At 33.5% G+C, this 19,067-nt stretch overlaps 1 protein-coding gene across 1 annotated transcript; it reads right to left on the bottom strand.

The window, feature by feature from the left end:
* Window positions 1-4,711: 4,711 nt before the first annotated feature.
* LOC147410320 (ubiquinone biosynthesis COQ9-like protein) lies at window positions 4,712-11,955 on the bottom strand. The gene is made up of 6 exons (XM_086433856.1): window positions 11,517-11,955; window positions 11,233-11,340; window positions 7,102-7,263; window positions 6,830-7,001; window positions 5,288-5,361; window positions 4,712-5,132 (listed from the first exon to the last, which is right to left on the bottom strand). The coding sequence occupies exons 1-6, from the start codon at window positions 11,868-11,870 to the stop codon at window positions 5,055-5,057; spliced, it is 948 nt and encodes a 315-aa protein (XP_086289982.1). The 5' UTR covers window positions 11,871-11,955; the 3' UTR covers window positions 4,712-5,054.
* Window positions 11,956-19,067: the final 7,112 nt, after the last annotated feature.

Below are 19,067 nucleotides of genomic sequence, written 5' to 3'. Positions count from 1 at the left end.
ATGGTAATATTATTTTGTAGTCAAATAAAATTTCTAGGGATTCACAAAAATAATTTATCAAAATCGTATTTGATTACATAAGTTTTGAGATTTTTATTATTATCTTTCGTGTCTATGGAGTTGTGGGGGTCTTATTTGTCATCATTTAGCCGAACTTTTTGACCATAAATAATTCTATATTACAATCATGCCATTGGATTTATTTACGGCCGATATGGTTGACTTCTTAAGCCATGGAGAGACAATTCCATTGCCCGTGCACCCCATGTGAGCTCTCTGTCGAAGACAAAAATGTATCAAAAGTTTGATACAAAACATCTTACATAATGCCACGTGGCATATTATTTTATTTTTCTTTTTTAAAAAGCTCATGTTCTTCTTGGTGGACCCCGTACATAGAAGAAGTATGTCTTTCTAGTAATTTCTATCCATTAACTTGATCATTTTTTTTCATCACGTTTATGAAGGCTATGATGGAAATGCTCAAATCAAATGGATCATAGTTAATATATATCAAACTTTTGATATGTAGTTAGTAACAAAATAATTCTGAATTTCCCTCTAAATTTAAATTTTTTTTTTTTTTATTGGATCAAGAATGGGAATTATATAATTTATTGGTAACCAAAACAGCTGGTTGATGTGCTGGCTTTGTTTTTTTGCTCCTTTAAATTACTGATTGGTGATTAATTAGCTTATAATTTTGTTTGTTTTGGCCGCCTCGGCTACCTAAAACAAATTAAACAAATCAAAGATGAAATGAGGTCAACTGATCAACGATCCAAAGAGACTGCCATTCACGTGTCTGTTCACTTTCTTTCCTGTTTAATATTAATTTAAAAAATAGTAATTTTAAAAAAAATGCGAATAGTTTCTTAAATTAAAATAAGGAAAGTAAAAATAGATCTTTAGGAAGTCTAAGTGTTGTCATGAAAAAATAATATCTAAATGTTCTTTTGAAGCCCCCTCCAACATAAACCTCCTCTTGCAATATGTGTAGTTGTGCATCCCAAGAAAAAAAAATCTAAGATTCTATCACATGCCACGTCTGGGAGCATATATGTCAGGGGAGACGTTAGAAAATCATTATTATGAAAAATAAGTCAAATTGATGAGAACATTTGGAGAAAAAAAAATGAGTGCACGTCACTACTATCATAATGAGAGAAATGACAAGATTATTGACCAAAATTTACATAATATAAAATTTAAATTATAAAAATACTTTTAAAACAATTTTTTTTACATATTATCATAACATAATTGATTAAGACCTCATTCGATAAGACAAGATAATAGATTGGGTCCTTATCGAATCACAAACCCTTGGTCCAGACCCCATAAAATCATATCGAAACAAAATTTTAACTGTAATCCTGTCCATTAACGATCATAGAAAATTGCACCGAAGTCTATTTTCTCATATAAGGTATAAAAAAAAAAAAAACTTTTGTGTGATGTATAAGACTTGTAGTCTTGCACAAGAACGCAAGTTAATAAAAAATAAATTATAAGGAATTAAAAATAAAATAAATATATAAGTAAATTTAAATAAGGAGGTGCACGAGTGGAGCATAGCGGGTTAAAAGAGGGAACAAGTGAGGATGTCCGCTTGGTTTGAGTGATGGAAATATTTGAATTTTAATATATATATATATATATATATATATTATAAATGCTTTAAATGTAAATAATTGGAGTTGTTAGGTTAGGGTTTGGAGTTTTATAGGAATTTGAGAGTAGTGGGTGTCTGTTGTGCGCCAGGTTAGTCTCTCTTTAATGTGGTCCTTTTCTATTCACTTACAGCTGTCAAGGCCCGGTGACAGAGACAAAGGTTGACAAAGAAATGATGAACTCTCAGTTGAGGACACGTGTTTATTTTTATTTTTATTTTTTAAAATTTAATTGTTTAATGGACTTAAAGGCGTAGAGCAATTCAATCGTAAATAGGCATATCTGGTAGGTATTTTATTATAAAGAGTGATTTTGTTTATTCAAAAGATATTTACTCAAAATGTATTAGTCAAAATGATTTTTCACAAATTTAGTCACGGTAGCATGTTTCACAACTATCATCATTTTTTTTCATCAACAGGTAGAGAGGGAGAGAAATTCTCTCTCTCTCTCTCTTTTTTTTTTTTTTTTTTTTTCTTTTCTCACTTTCTTTCTCTCTCCAAAATATTTCAAATTAGAAAATCAGAGGGACGTTGGAGTTTTTTCGGAGGTCTTTAGCTTTGTAAAATGATATTTAGGAGAAGATATAAAGCTCGAGCTCTAACACGTTGGAGTTGCACTTAGAGGTGGTAATTCTTAATACAACCCAAAAATATGACAGGAAGTTAGTAGGTTTGGATTGGATTTAAATGTGTTCGGATTGTAATCTTGTCGACCCATCTAATATGGTAATTATGTAGGTTGTGTTGTGTCTGGGTTAGGACCATTAATCAATTTAACTCATTTTGACATGTTTAACTATCATGTCATTGACATGTGCTGACTCATACAATCTCATCAGTGTTTTAAAATACTTAAGGCGTACTTGAGATATTTTGGGTTCTTGAGACAAGGCATAAGCATCAATTAATATTTTTAAAATTTTTTTTCTAAAAAATGATAATAAATTTAGAAAAAATATAAAAACAAGTAAACATCCTTTAAGGATCAAATAAAAATTAAACATTAAAAATATAGGGAAGTAGCAACATGATATAGTAGCAAAATAGTAATGTATCATTACTAATAGAGTATCAAACATCAAATAACGATCACTCTAAGCCTAGGAATGAAGTTTTAGACCCTACAATAAAAATAAAAAATAAAAAAATTATTAAACTAAACCTTATGATTCGAAGTATAAATCAAACAAGAACACAAGAATCTCACACGACACAAGATATATGTGGTTTGGTCAAAGTATCGACTTACGTTCACGGGCGAAAAACGACGATTTCACTATATTAACCAAAAAAGAACAATGTTACAATTTCTCTTTGTCTTTCGTATATCTCTCACACCCCTTTAAGATTTCATCTCTTACCTTTTATATACTTAGGGTTATAAAGAGGTTAAACGGATCGGATTCAAAATCAAACCAAATTGGCTTAATATTTTGCCTGGGGAAACCCCACACATTACCAATTAAACGGGTCATGCGGGTCATTAACGGATCATCAAAAGATCTGAGTTAAATTCATGACAACTCTCCATATACAAGAATAGAAGACATAACCCAACAATAATCAAACACAAAAATAAGAGAAAAATATGAGTTATTGAAAAAAAAAGATAAAAAGTTCAAGAATGTAAATAGAAAAATCATATACTTCAAAACCTTAGAAATTTTTTAATTTCTTGGTTCTATTTGATCATAATCTTTGTAAGAAAGTTATATGAATCAACGAATTCAAATTCAGATGAGTATTAGATCCTCTAGGAAGAAATCTTGATGGAGGAAGATTTTAAGGTTTTAAAGAGAGATTTTGAGACATCTCTTGATAATCTAAGTTTAGAAGACAAAAAACACTTTTATTTACTAGAGTTAAGTAAATAAGAGACATGGGAGGAGAGGGTATTTATGTAAAATAAAGCATGAATAAAAAATCAATTTTTTTAACCCACGAAATTGGGTAATGCCAAACCAATTGGAACGTAAGTCTTAGTGTATATTGAGGCGTAAGGCAAACATAAGGCGTATGCCTCACCTCTCTTAGGTATACACCTTACACCTCCGAGGCGTAAGTCTCCCTAAATTTTGCTGAGACTTAAGCCTCAAGGCATGAAGCATATGGCTCACCTTGAGGCGTACGATTTTTAATACACAGATCCCAGTAAGATATAAAAAATTTAATTCACGAAAACTTATGAAGTATCTCAGGTATTAATAATAATTTAGGAATTTTTTAAACTCATTGTGTTGATGGGTTATACATGTCAATCTAAACAAGAGACGACCTGTGTAACCTATTTAACATTCTTAGCACCCAATCTAACCTATTTAACATTCTTAGTACCCGATCAACCAAAATCGAACTGGATTTAGATCAAGAAATGGATCAAGAATATCCCAATTCTAGATCTCTTTTCCGATAACAAATGAAAACCAAACTAATAAGAATTAGTATCAATTTAGTTTCCAACGAGTGTCTAGAATTGATGTATTTTGTCATTTCTTTTTATATTGCAGATGATCAAGTCTTCTGTTTCTTTTTGAAGTTGTAATAGGTATTACATAAAATGTAATGATTTTCTGACAACCCCATCACAGAATCGTATACATAAATCTTTTTCTTGTGTATCCCAAGGCAAATAATCTATGATTTTATGAGGGTGTGTCTCAGAGGGGGAGCGTCATATTATCACGACTCATTACATGAATTTCTTCAAGTTTCCATATAAATTATATATCCAAACATAAAGTGAGACATCTTTTCTAGAAGCATATTACTGCAAAAAAAATTAATTTGTATCTTTAGTAGAATGAATTGTAATTATGTAGTTTATCTTTTTGTAGATAAAGTATTGTGTTTTCAGAAAAGAAAAAAAACTTGGGAATGATTCTTTACATGGTTTACTCATATCTATCATATTGTGGGCCAAGACTACCATGAGGTTTAATCTTTTTATTTTATTTTATTGAACAAATCAAAGTTTTTACCTTAAAATTGACTAACAATTTCAACCAACACAAAGCCAGATACCTGACCTTCAATGCTGACCAAATCAACGGATCACAATTCATTCGTCGTCAAAGCCTTGCCCCCAAAGACAACAACTTGGCCTAAATTTTCAACTCATCATCATCATCAAAGACGTAATCAAAATCGATGACGATTTGGGATCGACTAAACCAAACCCGTTCCTCCATAAAAATAGCAGCTTTATCTACAACAATCAAATAAAGCATTTCTATGGTCTAATCTAAACCTTTATTAGAAGTAAAAGAAGGAACAAACACAGTTAAAGATAAGCTACTTCACGAGCCATTTTGTCTCAGATGAGGAACAGGAGCGATGCCTAAGCGCTAAGCATCTGGAACACATCAACGCACTTTCTCATCATCGAGATACTCCCCTCAGGATTCCCTGTAATGTGCTCCCTATGCCTGAACCAACAGCTTCTGCCAGATGCTTCACCTACACACACACACACATATATATATATATATATATATATATTCGGCTCACGTATTGGTATTGAAAATTAAAAAATACTACAAAATTCATAACAGCAATAAAGGCAGAATGATAAATATGATTGAAGGTATGTCATCAAGTTCATGTGAGATTACCTCTTGAACAGTCTTCTCGAAATCAAATGCATCTTTGACTCGATGATCCAAGAACTTCCATGTATCACGAAAATCTGTCAATGAATTTCAACATGTCAATCTTGGGTAGTAGATAATGTGAGACTATGCAGAATCAGAGGTTGTGCCCAACAATTGGCTCTATAGGTTCAAGGTTGGGGCCAGGATTTTGTCAATGTGGGAGCAATAGCGGCAAATCCTTTTTTCTGTTGCTGTTCCAAGTCACAATAAGTGCTCCCACTGTATAGGTTGAAACACCCCTTGAGCCAAAAAATTTGCACCAACCTGACAATCCTAACCAATCTAAACGTTTCTTTTGGATGGAAAATGTCTAAATCTTCGCAGTATAGACCAATAACCAGATGGTTTAATCATTAAATACCAGGATCTAGTTTACTTTAAGAAACCTGATTCATGTTAAGAGGCAGTGCCCCACCATCCATGGTCCGGTGTCACCCTGATTGTGTTCCCTCCATTCCCCAAAACAAACATAATAACAATAAGAGCCGTTCTAGAGTGACTTCCTACAACACTACACTCTAACACTGTGCTGATGTGGCAGTGTGCAGATAACCATATATTTTTTTTGAGTGATGCTAAGTGGACCCTGTTTTTTGCCAATGCCCCAGACACCCCTCTCTCCTGCCCATAGTTTAAAAAAAAAAAAAAAAAAAAAGAAAAACACAAACTTTCTGATTTGATCACCTTGTGACATTCAAAAACATGATCCGATGCAATGGAGTTGTAATGGACAAAATTATATGAACTTAAAAAACAAAGAACAAAAATTTTAAATAGTTATTTTTACCGTTGAATTCTCTTTTTAAATTTGGGTGCTTGCTGTCCATTTTTGACACTTTGGATCAAGCTCGAAAAACAATATTTTTTTGATTTTTTTTTTTTTTTAATATGAATATTTTCATGAAATCTAAAAGGCTGTGTTGTTGGATTGTCAATGTGATAATCAATGTGGGCCCAACGATCCTTTCTAAGATTTGAAATCTAAAAAAATAAATATGAGGGCAGCGGGCAAGAGAGAGAAGCTCTCTCTATTGCTGATGTCATTGCACCACTTGTCAAACGTTTGTTGGGCTGTGAACCAACACGTCATACAGTGCTGGACAAAAACGGCATCCATTTAGCATTTCTCATTTTTTTTCCTCAAGAGACCAGGAAAAAATCTATGATTATGTGCACAATGCCACATCAGCACAGTGTAGTAGGAAGTCACTTCAGAATTTTCCTAACAAAAATCATAAATGTCTTTTTGCATGTTAACCAACACATGCATCCAAGAAAAAAAAAGTATAATGATAAACTGACTCAAAAAAAGACACTCGAATTTCACTCACTGAGTTGGATGTGTGTATGGAACCATAGATCTTTTCCTTGTGTATCCCGAGAAAAAAGATCTATGGTTCTGTGCACATGCCACGTCAGTGAGTGCTATTTTCAAGTCAGTTTATGATGACTCAAAAAAAAAAAAAAAAACCAATCACATGGAAAGTGAACATAAGAATGAACCTGGTGAATTATCAGTCAGCATGTAAACCTCGGTTGCAGAATATATTCCTCCGAGGATGGTCCGCTTCACATACCAGTCGATATCAGACGCCTGATCACCCGAAGCATGCCAGATTTCGTCAATCAGCATTGCCCGCTGTTTAAAGCTCACTGGAATGTTCATGGGTAGGGACTGTTAACAAGCAAGCACACACAAAGAAGCTATTATAGGAGATGGTCAGTTGTTTCAGCTTATCCCTAAAAGAAAACAAGAGTGGATAGGAGTGTCACACCTGGATACTAAGTGCTTGAGGCCACTTTGATATATAGGGTGCCTGCATTTCTAGGCGAATCCGGACGAGCTTTACAATACGATCACTATGAATTAGGTTTCTCAAATCCTTTCCTGAGTCGATTATATCCACCAGTCTTTGTAGGCAATCATCCATGAAAAACTGAATACAAGGAAATAAAAGACCCGTCATCGAACTTGGTTACTTTAGGACAGACACACCAAAGAAAACAGACTGCAGAACTAAACTTTTAACAACCAGTCACAAAAATCTTCTTTATTAATTTTTATTTTTATTTTTTATGATTAAAGATCATTTCATTAAAAGCGATTGAGGTGACCAACCAAAAAGAAATAATACAGACACAACTGACACTAAGAAGACAAAATACAACAAATCTGATCCCAGCTAACCAAGAAAATTTCAAAGATCCCTTTGAACTCCCTAAAAACCTTACACCAAAAGAATATGACCAACCCCACAAATCACATCCTTGATTGACTCAATCCTTCATTCAAACAATTCGACGATTACGCTCCTTCCATATACCCCGACAAACGGCAAGGGGCTTAACACTCCACAACAATCTCTTGGAGTGCATAAACAAGTTGCTGCACACAGACCATGCTTGAAAAACACTTTGCACAGACCACGGCAAGCACCCCACCAAACCAAATAAGCCAATGAAATGCTCCCAAATCCGGCTTGCAAAGGGACAATGAGTCAACAGATGGTTTGCCAATTCCTCACTCCGCATACACATAAGACAGCAATTAGGCCCCACAATTCCCCGTCCCATAATAAGATCCATCATAAGAATCCTTCCCTAGGCTGGACACCAAAAAAATGAAGCAACCCTCGAAAGAACATTTGATCCCCACACTGACACAGCTGGGAAAGTCATGTTGCTCCACCAAAGACAAATAGAAAGAGTTCACCGAGAACACCCCATCTGTACCCCCCCAACATAAGCACAAAAAAATCATTTTTTATAAAGTCTCATTTACGATGCATTATGTAACTCAACAATTGAAATAATAAAAAGAAACATGATTAAAATAACGTGTTTTTACGTTTTAAACATGTTTTTTGGAAACACATTTTTTTATAATAATAATCCATTTGTGTAGGCCTAGGATTAGGCCCAGCAATGATCCGCTTTTTTTACTCGGTATCCTATCTGAAAAAGTCAGATTTGGATATACAATTTGAGCTTTCAGATCGAAATATAAAAAACCAATAAAATCTCGAATTGATTTTAGATTAACCTCAATCTGAACTGAGTTCGGATAAGAATTACTACAATTTAATTTCGCTAGTGGCAATTTCCAGTCGAGGAAAATTAATGGGGACATCAAATCTTCAAGATTAGATTTTAGTTTTTATTTAGATTTATGGTTTAGGACTTTAATTTTATGGTTTTTGGGCTTATTTTGATGTTTTATTGGCCCATGATCTTAGTATAATATTTAGGGGCAGCTTAGTAACTTTAGTTTGTCTTTTATTTAAATTTATTAGAGGGTTGAAAAAATAGGAGAAAGAAAGTTACAAAAATTAGGTTTATTTATTTGGTATTTTAGTTTGACTAGGATTCTTGATTTATTTTCTTTATATAGATTGTATTAGAATTTTTTTTAATAATGAAGAACGAAGATAATGATGAATAAAATTGAGATTGAAGCTTTAATATTCTCATTAACAGTGTGGTGTGGGGTCCTTTTGGAGTGAGTCCAAGGTAACATTTGTTTTTTATATCGATTTCTCAATCGAAGTGGGAATTTTTTTTTCTTAACATCTTCTTTCTCACTTTCTCTATTAAATTTTTGTTTTGAACCTCTAAAACATCCATAAACCCTACCCAGTCCATTATATAAATCAAAACCCCATCGACATGCTCTTCTCCATTAAAACCTAACTCTAACCCTTCCCTATCTAAACCACATCATTCCTTACGACTCAAAACACTAATCACCTTCCGCTTTTTTTAGCTTACAATTTTTCCAAACATTGTTGACTTGCTGCCCCCATAAATCAGCACCACTTATTTAACTATTTTTGCATTAAAATTAAACCTAGAAATCTATTTTAAACATCTAACCAAAACCCAAGGCTAGAGGAAGACTTGTCTTCTATTGGAACCTATTGTTAGTACTTGAATAGTTATTACTGTGGGATTGTGACAAACCTTAGAGCTATTTTGATTATTGCTTTGATTTCTTACATATTAATGATTGTATGAGTTAATGGTTTATAATTACAATGCTTATGTTAATTCAGTCAGATCTCAGATTTATCATCCTAAGGTAACATTCAAGGTCCTGTGCCAACTTTGGTATCACAGCCTACATTCAAGCAATACAAATTAGCAGATCACATTGGTGGGAGATGGACTCAACAAGGATGTTCTCAGAGGAGTTGAAATATATGTTGTCAGAATTACGTCAAACATGCTACTCTCAAGTATATTTTCGGATTGTTCGTGATCGTATTATAAAGGAAAATAAAGAGCACAGGCAATTACGTGATACATAGTATGAAGAATTCAGACAACAAAACTTGTGCTTCAAGTGCAATCATTTTGTATACTTTAAATCAAAATGCTCAAATAGGGATAATGAAGCAAATGTGACGAAAATCCATCCTTCTAAACTCAAGGCACATAATAAAGAAATCTATGAGCTTGATCTAAGCGATAGTGAGATTGAGGAGTGTAAGGGATCATTATTGGATCTTGAAAAAGATCATTAAGTAGAAATTACGTCAAAAGAGCCTAAAAAGATCTTTTAGAGACAACACCTACACTTTTTATTCATAATGCAATCGTTCCATCACTACCTCAAACCGACTTAATTATCTAAAACAGGTACAATGAAAACTTTGCCAAGATAGAAGATCGTAATTTGAAGTTAATAGTTCAACATAGGATAAAGACACGAGGACGAATCTTCGCAAAAAGAGATGAACCACAAAATGTCATGATCATTCTCAAGCACTTTAAAACTCGATGACGAGTTTTCTCCAACCAGAGAATAATAATGTGAAATGCAACCGATGATGAGAATTACTACAATTTTATTTCGCCAGTGGCGAAATCTTCCCAACCGAGGAGAATTGATGGAGACATCAAATCTTAAAGAGTACATTTTAGTTTTTATTTATATTTATGTTTTAAGGCCTTAATTTTATGTTTCTTGAACTTATTTTGATGTTTTACTAGCCCATAGTCTTAGTATAATATTTAGAGGCAGTTTAGTAACTTTAGTTTGTCTTTTATTTATGTTGATTAGGATTGAAAAATTAGGAGAGAAAGTTATGAAAATTATGTTTATTTATTTGGTATTTTAGTTTGACTAGGATTCTTGATTTATTTTCTTTATATAGATTGTACTAGGAATTTTATTAACAATGAAGAACGAAGATTTTGATGTATAAAGAATGAATTTCTTTCATGGAGTGAAGTGAGTTCTCCACCATTCTTGGTGTGATTCCAAAGTTCTATCTTTCTACCCCTTCTTTTTTTTCTTCTAATATTTATTTATTTTTTCTATTATTTTGTTTTTCTTGATTTTCTTGATTCTTGATTCTTGATTCTTGAAATCCCTTTCTTGATTTTTGATTATTGAAACCTACAAACTTCAATCCATAATCTTTTATCCTTACTCTTAACTTTTAACCATTCTTTAATCCTTTTCATCTATCCTACTAAAATTGTCGTAATGGGAAGAAAAAAAAATATATTTTACTTTTGAATTTACCTATCCTAACCCAAATCTCAAATCATTAATACCCAAAATCCTAAACCAAATTCTCTAAAACCCCCATATTTTCTTATCTCCCCTCACCATCCTGCATCAAAACAGTCATTGACTTAATTTAAGCAAAATTCACACCCAGAGCCAACTCACTCGCCCTAAGCTTGAGTCCCCATGCCTTGTTTTCAAGACCTTACCCACCACATATATCAACTAAAAAAATATGGGATTATAATATGTAATATAATCCTGCTATGTTGAAGAATTATAGCATTGACAACATCTTAATTCAATCAAATTTCTAATTCAAAACACATTATAATACAAATTCATGGATCAAACATAATAGTGGCATTAAAGACAAAGAAAATTTTCATACCTCAACGAGTGCTGCTTCCTTCCTAGGGAAAGATCCAATAATAGATGGAGACACCCCAACCTCTTTCGCACCTGAAATCATGGCCGCTTCACTCCATCCCAACCTTATCTGCAACACAACTCAATTCACAAATCCCAAATCAATAACATAATAACTAAATCCTTAAACCTGATTAATCGAACAAATACGCACCAAATTGAACTATTTCACATTAAATTCCACCAAAATATATAATGATTCTCAAACCAACCATCAAAAATAAAATCAAAAGAATTGAAACTAACCACGTGACGAAGCGCCGCTTGAAGAACACGGACTTGCTCCTCTTGATACTCAATTCTTTCTCGACGATGTTCTCCTTTCGAGCTTTGATTATCATGGCGAGAAGATTCTTTTTCTTCTGCTGTTGTTGCAGAATCTAGGGTTTCTGGTTGTGGTTGTGGAGATGGTATTGGTGTTGGTGGTGGCGGTTGTAAAGGAGAAGGGTTTTGGTGAGATAATGGTGGTGGTGAGGACTCTGTGGAGAAGAAACGAGAAGAAATGGTGGTGGTGGTGATTGTTGGGAGAAACAACTGCCGATGTACGTTATTACCGTACGACGAGTGGAGAATCAGACGCTTAATAGCCGTTCGATACATTTTTTGATGTTCTGCAACAAAACAACTGAGAAAGAAGGGAGAGAGGTTCTGTGAAGAAGAAGAGATCTCGTGTAATGGCAAGTAGTTTAGCTTCCACGTTTCCTCTTTTAAATTCTTCCAAGTGTCACCTGTATTTGTCCAGTAGAGAAATATTTTCCTCACTAACTTAGTAAAGATTTAAGCCTCACCATGGGTCGTTTTACTCAAATGAATTACAACCTCAGCAATCCAACACACAGCCCTCAAAGTTGCTTGGAAAAACTCAGATAAAAAAAAAATCGAATTTTTTTTAAATATTATCCAAGATTTTGAAAATGGACGACTATTGAATTTTCACATGACTTCCAAACTTAAAATTAAAATTCGACCGTTAAAAATATTTGGTATTTATTTTTTTAAATAAATACATAAAATTTTATCCTTTGCAACCCTCAAGGTTAGTAAGGGGGGAAATCGTTGCTAAGTTAGTAAGGCTAGTGAGACTCTTGCACTACGACCTGGTGCGGGGCGCGACGATTTTGATGCGAGTTTCTCTCGGAGAAAAATAAGTTATTTTACCAAAGAGAGTTACTATTGCCCACCAACTTTTGTTAATACCACACCAATACCTATGTAATTCACAAAAAATTGCACGGTTGGTGTAGCGTTAACAAAAGTTAGTGTGGTAATAGCAACTCTCTTCACCAAAATGTCCGAATCTTTTGCTGAAATTACTAGGCTGTCAATGGGTAGGTTTAACCCGGCCCTAAAGAGGTGGGATCTACCTAAACCAACCCTATAGCCCTATCGGGCCACAGTCGACTAAGCCCTAGCCTGGACCAAATGGACTCGGACTTGATTTGGGCCAAATAAAATGTTTAAAATTCAAATTTTTAATGAAACAAATGTATTTTTTATAATAATTTTTTTGTGTGTTTGAAGATTATATTATCTAATTTTCAATTGATGTTTTATTAACTTGTACTTTTTTTTTTAAATGAGAATTAAATTCTAATTATACAACATATTTTATTTTTATTAGAAAAATATTTATCTAATAAATATTTTAAGAATGTTTCTAAAATATATAATAGCAGACTTGGGTCAAGCTGAGCTAGGCACTAGTAGGCTCTAGCCCAACCCAGATTTGATGGTCTGAAATAATTGAGCTCGATCCTACCCTTGCGGGTTCAATATGAAAGCCCTAACCGTTGTTTTATCTAGCAGGATGGGGTGGGATAGCAAACCAACGAACTCAATTGGCACTCCTAGAAATTATTGGGCGAGCCATGTGTTTCGGATAAGTTATCAAAAGAGTTATATATCCGTTGTGATAATTGTTTATTTTACATACACCTAAATGTCTTATTATACCCACTTACTCATTATATTCAGTAGGGGTGTAACTTGGTTCGGTTCAAACTGAGAACCAAATCAAATCGATTGCTTTGGAGTGGTTTGGTTCGATTTTAAACAAGTTGCAGTTTGATTCCAAGTTAAGAAAGTGGAGAATCAATCAAGCTTGCATGGAACCGAATGCAAGAAATAAATAAATATATGTGTATATTAATGTATTATGCATTATTTTAGGAGTTACGAAATGGATTAAAGAATTTATTATGGATAAACTTGTAGACACCTAAATTTGAGTGAGCCCTCAACACAAAGTGCCCAAAAATATGTGAAAATTGGAATGGACCCAAGACCCAAATCTTGAGCCAAAAAACTTGTCTATTTTTCAAATAAATGGCCTATAGGCCCTTGCTTGGCCTATGGGCTAAGAACTCCTCCCCTTTTTGTGCCATCACCACATCACATCTTAACCCAACCCAATCATACATACCTTAACCTAACCAAATACAACCTAACTCTTAAGTCCATTAACCTTAAACCATCTCACCTTTAAACTCAACCCAAAACCTAAGTCCAAATCTCAATACAAGCCCAATGATCACAACCAATCACCAATGATCATCACAATGAGACACATGTCATCACCTTAACCCACATCTTTAATTCATCTACCAACATCATCACTTTTCTCTAAAAAAAACCAACCTACCCACATCTCAACCCACACCCATGTCATAACCTACCCCCATCATTCTCTCTAAACCCCTCATCACACCTCTTTTTCTTAATTAACTCACCTAGTACACCCTCCCCCCCCTTTTTGACATATGTCATCATTTTCTTTACTCTCCCCAAAAAGAAAAAAAGTCAACAGCCACCCTCTTACGCCTCCATTCTTCTAACCAAAATCCCACTTCATTCAACTCACATAATACTTAATCAAAATGAATTGTAAGATCCAACTCATATAGATCATAATAACCCATTTACACCCCTTTCCATAATACCCTTCCATCACTCTTAAGTTACACACACTCCATTAACAAATCTCACACCATTCTATCTCTTTTTCACACTATTTTACTCTTAAAAGTCATTTCCAAAGTCTTATAAAATTACTACATTCTCACCACAATTCTTCACAGGACTTGAACTTTCCTATCAAGCTCCAACTCCTCCAACTCTCTCTACTCTAAAAATTTATCTCACCTCCAACTCTCTTTCAATTCCCTTACATCCCTACTCAACCTTGAAAGGTCAAGCTCATTTACAACTTCAATCCATACACCAAAAATCCCTCCATATTTTCACTTTCAAAGTTAAAAATACAAGGTCAAATAAGACTCATCTCTTGAAGGAAAAAAAGAAACTTAAGTAAAAAACAAGGTAGGGTGAGGACTATAAAAAAAAAAAAAATGATTCATTCCCTATTTCTCTCCCTTTCATAATTTTCCTTCTTCTACTTCTCTCTTCTCTTTTATTTTTATTGTCATTTTAGATCATCCTTAAGATGTAATGTGTACTCTCCCTTGTTTCTGGTAGATTGAGCTTTGGCTCGGTCCAAAGGGTAGAGATTGAAAATCCTCTTCAAAAAATTCTTTAAAATTCTTTACACAAGTGCACACACCACAAAAGTGCTTTGAGACTAAGGCCTTGAGCCATTTCCTTATGAAAATGGGTTCATTTACCAAAAAGTTTATATTTGTTTAGATGTCCAAAGGTAGGGACCATGATAAGGCCCATTTATCAATAAGGAAGTCCTTTTTATTTTAAACCGAAATCAAAGTTCTTTGCACTCGAGGGTACAAATCAAATTTTTTCAACTTTTTTTTATTCATTTTTCAAATTGACCGAATTTGAAGTTATCACCAATGGTGAAGGGAATATGGTGCCTAACACCTTCCTTATTTCATAACATGGACCTCCTTACCTAAATCTTAGGTGGACCAATAATCGTTATTAGTACAAAGAGTCACTACAAACAAAACAATTTTTCAAAACTACTTTTCGAGTGTCCACTCACACCATTTTCTAAAAAAGAATTATGGCGATTCCAAATCCAAATAGTAGAAAGTTTTGGATTCAAAAATCTCATGTCTACAAAACTAATGAATTTTTATGCATAGATTAATTATTTATTACATGAAATCTTATGTTTATTATATGTTTGATTTTTTTTTTTTCATTAAAAATATGTTACTTCTAATTTATAATTTATAGAATATTGGCAATAGATACAATTGAACCGAACCAAACCGACCTTAGTTCGGTTTTGGTTGGTTCTGTTCTGGTTCTAATTTAATGAAACCATTCTATGTTGGTTTGGTTCCAATTTGGCTTCAAACTGAACCACGTTGTACCCCTAGTCACTACCTCAAAAAAGTCAGGTATCAATTTTATGTCTTTTTGGGAACTGAATACTGATCAGTTCATAATTCCAGCATTTCTTTTACTTCATTGTTTTTATATTACTTCATCTTTGGCTTTGAAGCTTATTTAATAATTTTGGTTTGAAGTCGAATGTTGCCAAGTTTGATGGGCATATTGGGCCAATAACTACTATATCTTTCTCAGAAAATGGTTACTTCCTCGTGGTACATGTATCTAAATCCTAAAAACTGTAGAGAAGAGCATGTCATGCCACGTTCTAATGTTCTGTATCTCAATTGAACAGACTGCAGCTCATGATGGTGTTAAGCCGTGGAATCTATGTAAATTGAGGAACTTCCAGACCCCTACTCCCTATGATTCAAACACACCAACTAATTCTAGTATCTAAATTTTCTTCATCAACTGATTTTTTTCATGGCCATGAGTAAATCTTTATTTGTGTTCTTTTCCTCAATGTATGGTATTAGGCTAGTTCAACAAAAACAATACATAATGCATGATCTTGTTTCTGGATTTGCAGTGGACTTTGATCATAGTAGAAGTTATCTAGCAACTGCAGGCTCAGACATAAGGTTGGTAGTCCAATAGATCCCAAAGAATCGGAATTCAATTTAGAATTGTAGTACACACCAATCTTTGACTACACTTGATGTATAAATGCTCACAAATGCAGTTATTTTAACACACTATTTTGTAGAATACTTGGAATCTCGCAGTCTCATTAAAGTAATTTAATTACTGCAGAATTTACCAAGTTGCCAATGTCAAAGCAGGATGGAAATGTATCAAAACTTTCCCCGATTTGTCAGGCACAAGTATTGTACAGGAAACATTCTTTCCTTATATGCTTAAATGTATCATTAGTGCTGTGAAATTATTAATGATCTTAGATTGGTGCAGTTTCTGAGATTTGGGTATTGTACTTTGTGCCAAATGTAGGCAAAGCAATGTGTGTGAAATTTGGCGCAGATGCAAAATATATGGCAGTAAGGTCAATGGACCAAAACCTCCGCATATTTGGCCTACTCGGGGATGGTCCAGAAGAATCTTAGAAAAACTACAACTACTACACCCTTGTTCATGAAATGCCCGTGACACCCTATTTGCTATGCGATTGGTGTATTTTTGGGAAAAAATGTGAGAACATAGCTTGAATTTTAATGCTGGTTTAGTTTTTAATGTTAGGTATTCTTTTTCTAGTTTCAAGTGAAGCGATGGAGAAGAGAGCAGTGCTGTTGGATATTAATGCTGGTTTAGTTTTTAATGTTAGGTATTCTTTTTGACACCACTTTCTTGTGTCAAATTAATTAATTGTTTTTCCTTTTTCAATAGCCCTTTACTTTGCACACACAAAGTAAATTCATTTGCGTGCAAAGGTTTGTATTTCTTTCAATGCTTAGTAACAGTGGAATTATAAATAAAAGAAAACAATGTATTCTAATAGAAAGTCCTCGACTGATAACCTTCGACTGATTTATGCTCCTCGGATCTTGCCTGCCTTTTTGTACAGTTTGGATTTTGAAAATGACGAATTTGCTAATTAGTCTAGAATGTTCCATGAACTTATGGAACGAGGCTTGAAGGTGCGAAGGTGGGTGAAAACAGGCGTAATCAACGAGGTAGATCAGCCGAAGCTGGTTCATGATATAGACAATGGACTCGATAAACAGAAAAGTGAAGCAGATCATAAAGAAATAGCCTCTTTGCAGTAATTCAACGGCTTTAAGCTGTCGAATTTTTTGTTCAATACAAGATTCGACGGCTATAAACCGTCGAATATATTTTTTTCAACAGTCCAAAAGCCGTCGAATTTATTTTTTCGACGGTTTTTAAGACTGACGAAAATATTTTCTATGGCTTCTAACCGTCGAATTCTTTTTTCGACATGGTCCATTTCGACGAACAATTTCGATGGAGCCTCGTATTATGAAAAATTCAACAGTTGTGGACTGTCGAATTAAGAGTATTTTCACATAAAATTAAAGTTTTCAAGGCATACACTAATTCACTTAATTTTAATCGATTCTCATTGCACCCACTCAATAGCCTAAGGAGCTCATTACTTCTTTTTCCTCTGTCTCTTCTTCCTCCTCCTCCCCCCTTCTGTTTATTTTTTTCTTGGTATTTTCCCAAAATACAATAAAATTATATTTTCCACTCTAATCATTTTCCACTTCAATTTTTTCATGGATTTCAATCGATGAAAAATGACTTTCCATGCAATCAAATACACCCTAAATGTTGATAATGTATTGCTCTGATTTCCTTGATCTTCCATTAGAGGAACTCTTTGATCATTAAAAAATTGATTTAATTGGCTAATACTGTTTCATCATTTTTTGGTGTTAATTTCCAACATCTTTATTGCCCACTCAACTTGTTTTGGTCTTATCTGGCAAATTTGTTCAATTAAAGATATATTGAGAGAAAAAAAAAAAAAAAAAAAACCCTCCCAAAAGAAAAAAAAGAAGAAAATAATAACAAAAAAAGAAAATACCCTCCCAAAAGAAGAAGAAGAAGAAAATAATGTATGTGTATGTGTAGGGTCATCTTTTGCCGAGTTTCAATAAAATAGTTCATCTATTAATAGAAAGTAATCAATTTTGTTCATCAAGACAACTCTCATTGAATTTCTACATTGATCATTTACTATTTAATTCTCTCTTTCTAGGGGTGGAGTCAAGATTTTGCCCATGTGAGGAACTAAGAGTAGAAAATATTATGTGGGGGTAACTAATAGTGAATTATTTTTTGTAGGGGTATTAGTGACGAATTTTTTTTTTTATATATGTTTCTAATAGATGTCTCAATAACTCATTAATCTAGAGACTTTGAAAATTCTTTTGGAGGCGAGTGCCTCAACTGTTAATCCGTCTGTGTCTCTTTTAAGATAATAAGAAAAATTAGCAAAAAGTAATTATGAAGAGGATCATAGCTACGATCTACACAATAACAGCTCCATCATTTTGCCGAGTATAATAAGGTAAAAAAGAACATTGCTCCTACATGTTCTTCAAGAGGAAGGCAACGTGATCATCAAATTTGGGATTGATTCTTTGTTAAATTAAAAGCAATTATAGCTATGTATATTAGGATTTGGTCATTTTTCATGCTTTAAATACTTGATCATAAAGTCATTTCTATCATTTAAATTATGAACATGTGGGAAATCATCCCAAAAACAAGAGAGAGAAAAAGAAGGAAAGAACAACAAATCCTAGTAGGAATTGAACCAACATAGGTTGGTTCCACTAAATAATAGCTAGAACCAAACTAAGGTCGGTTGGTTCGTTTTTGATCTATGGGTTGCCAATATGCTATAAACTTGCTTGGAAGCAATATATTTTTAATGAAAACAATAAATAAATAATAAAAATAAAATTTCATAATTCATATAATAAGTCACTAATCTTTCCATAAAAAAAAGTCATTAATCTATCCTTAAAAGAATTCATTAATCTATCTCCAAACTCC

This window comes from Akebia trifoliata, chromosome 1, assembly GCF_017979445.1.
Source record: "Akebia trifoliata isolate Shusen 1 chromosome 1, ASM1797944v1, whole genome shotgun sequence".
Classification (NCBI taxonomy): domain Eukaryota; kingdom Viridiplantae; phylum Streptophyta; class Magnoliopsida; order Ranunculales; family Lardizabalaceae; genus Akebia; species Akebia trifoliata.
The sequence above is the reverse complement of the archived record's forward strand: the minus strand, read 5'-3'. Positions and strand labels throughout refer to the sequence as shown.

What these genes read in the sequence shown, in the direction of transcription:
- LOC147410320 (XM_086433856.1), bottom strand. Translation starts at nt 11,870, where the DNA reads ATGTATCGAACGGCTATTAAGCGTCTGATTCTCCACTCGTCGTACGGT. An exon ending in CTCAAGCACTTAGTATCCAG is followed by an intron (nt 7,002 to 7,101) that starts GTGTGACACTCC and finishes GCTTGTTAACAG; the next exon opens with TCCCTACCCATGAACATTCC. An exon ending in GCTGACTGATAATTCACCAG is followed by an intron (nt 5,362 to 6,829) that starts GTTCATTCTTAT and finishes ATTCATTGACAG; the next exon opens with ATTTTCGTGATACATGGAAG.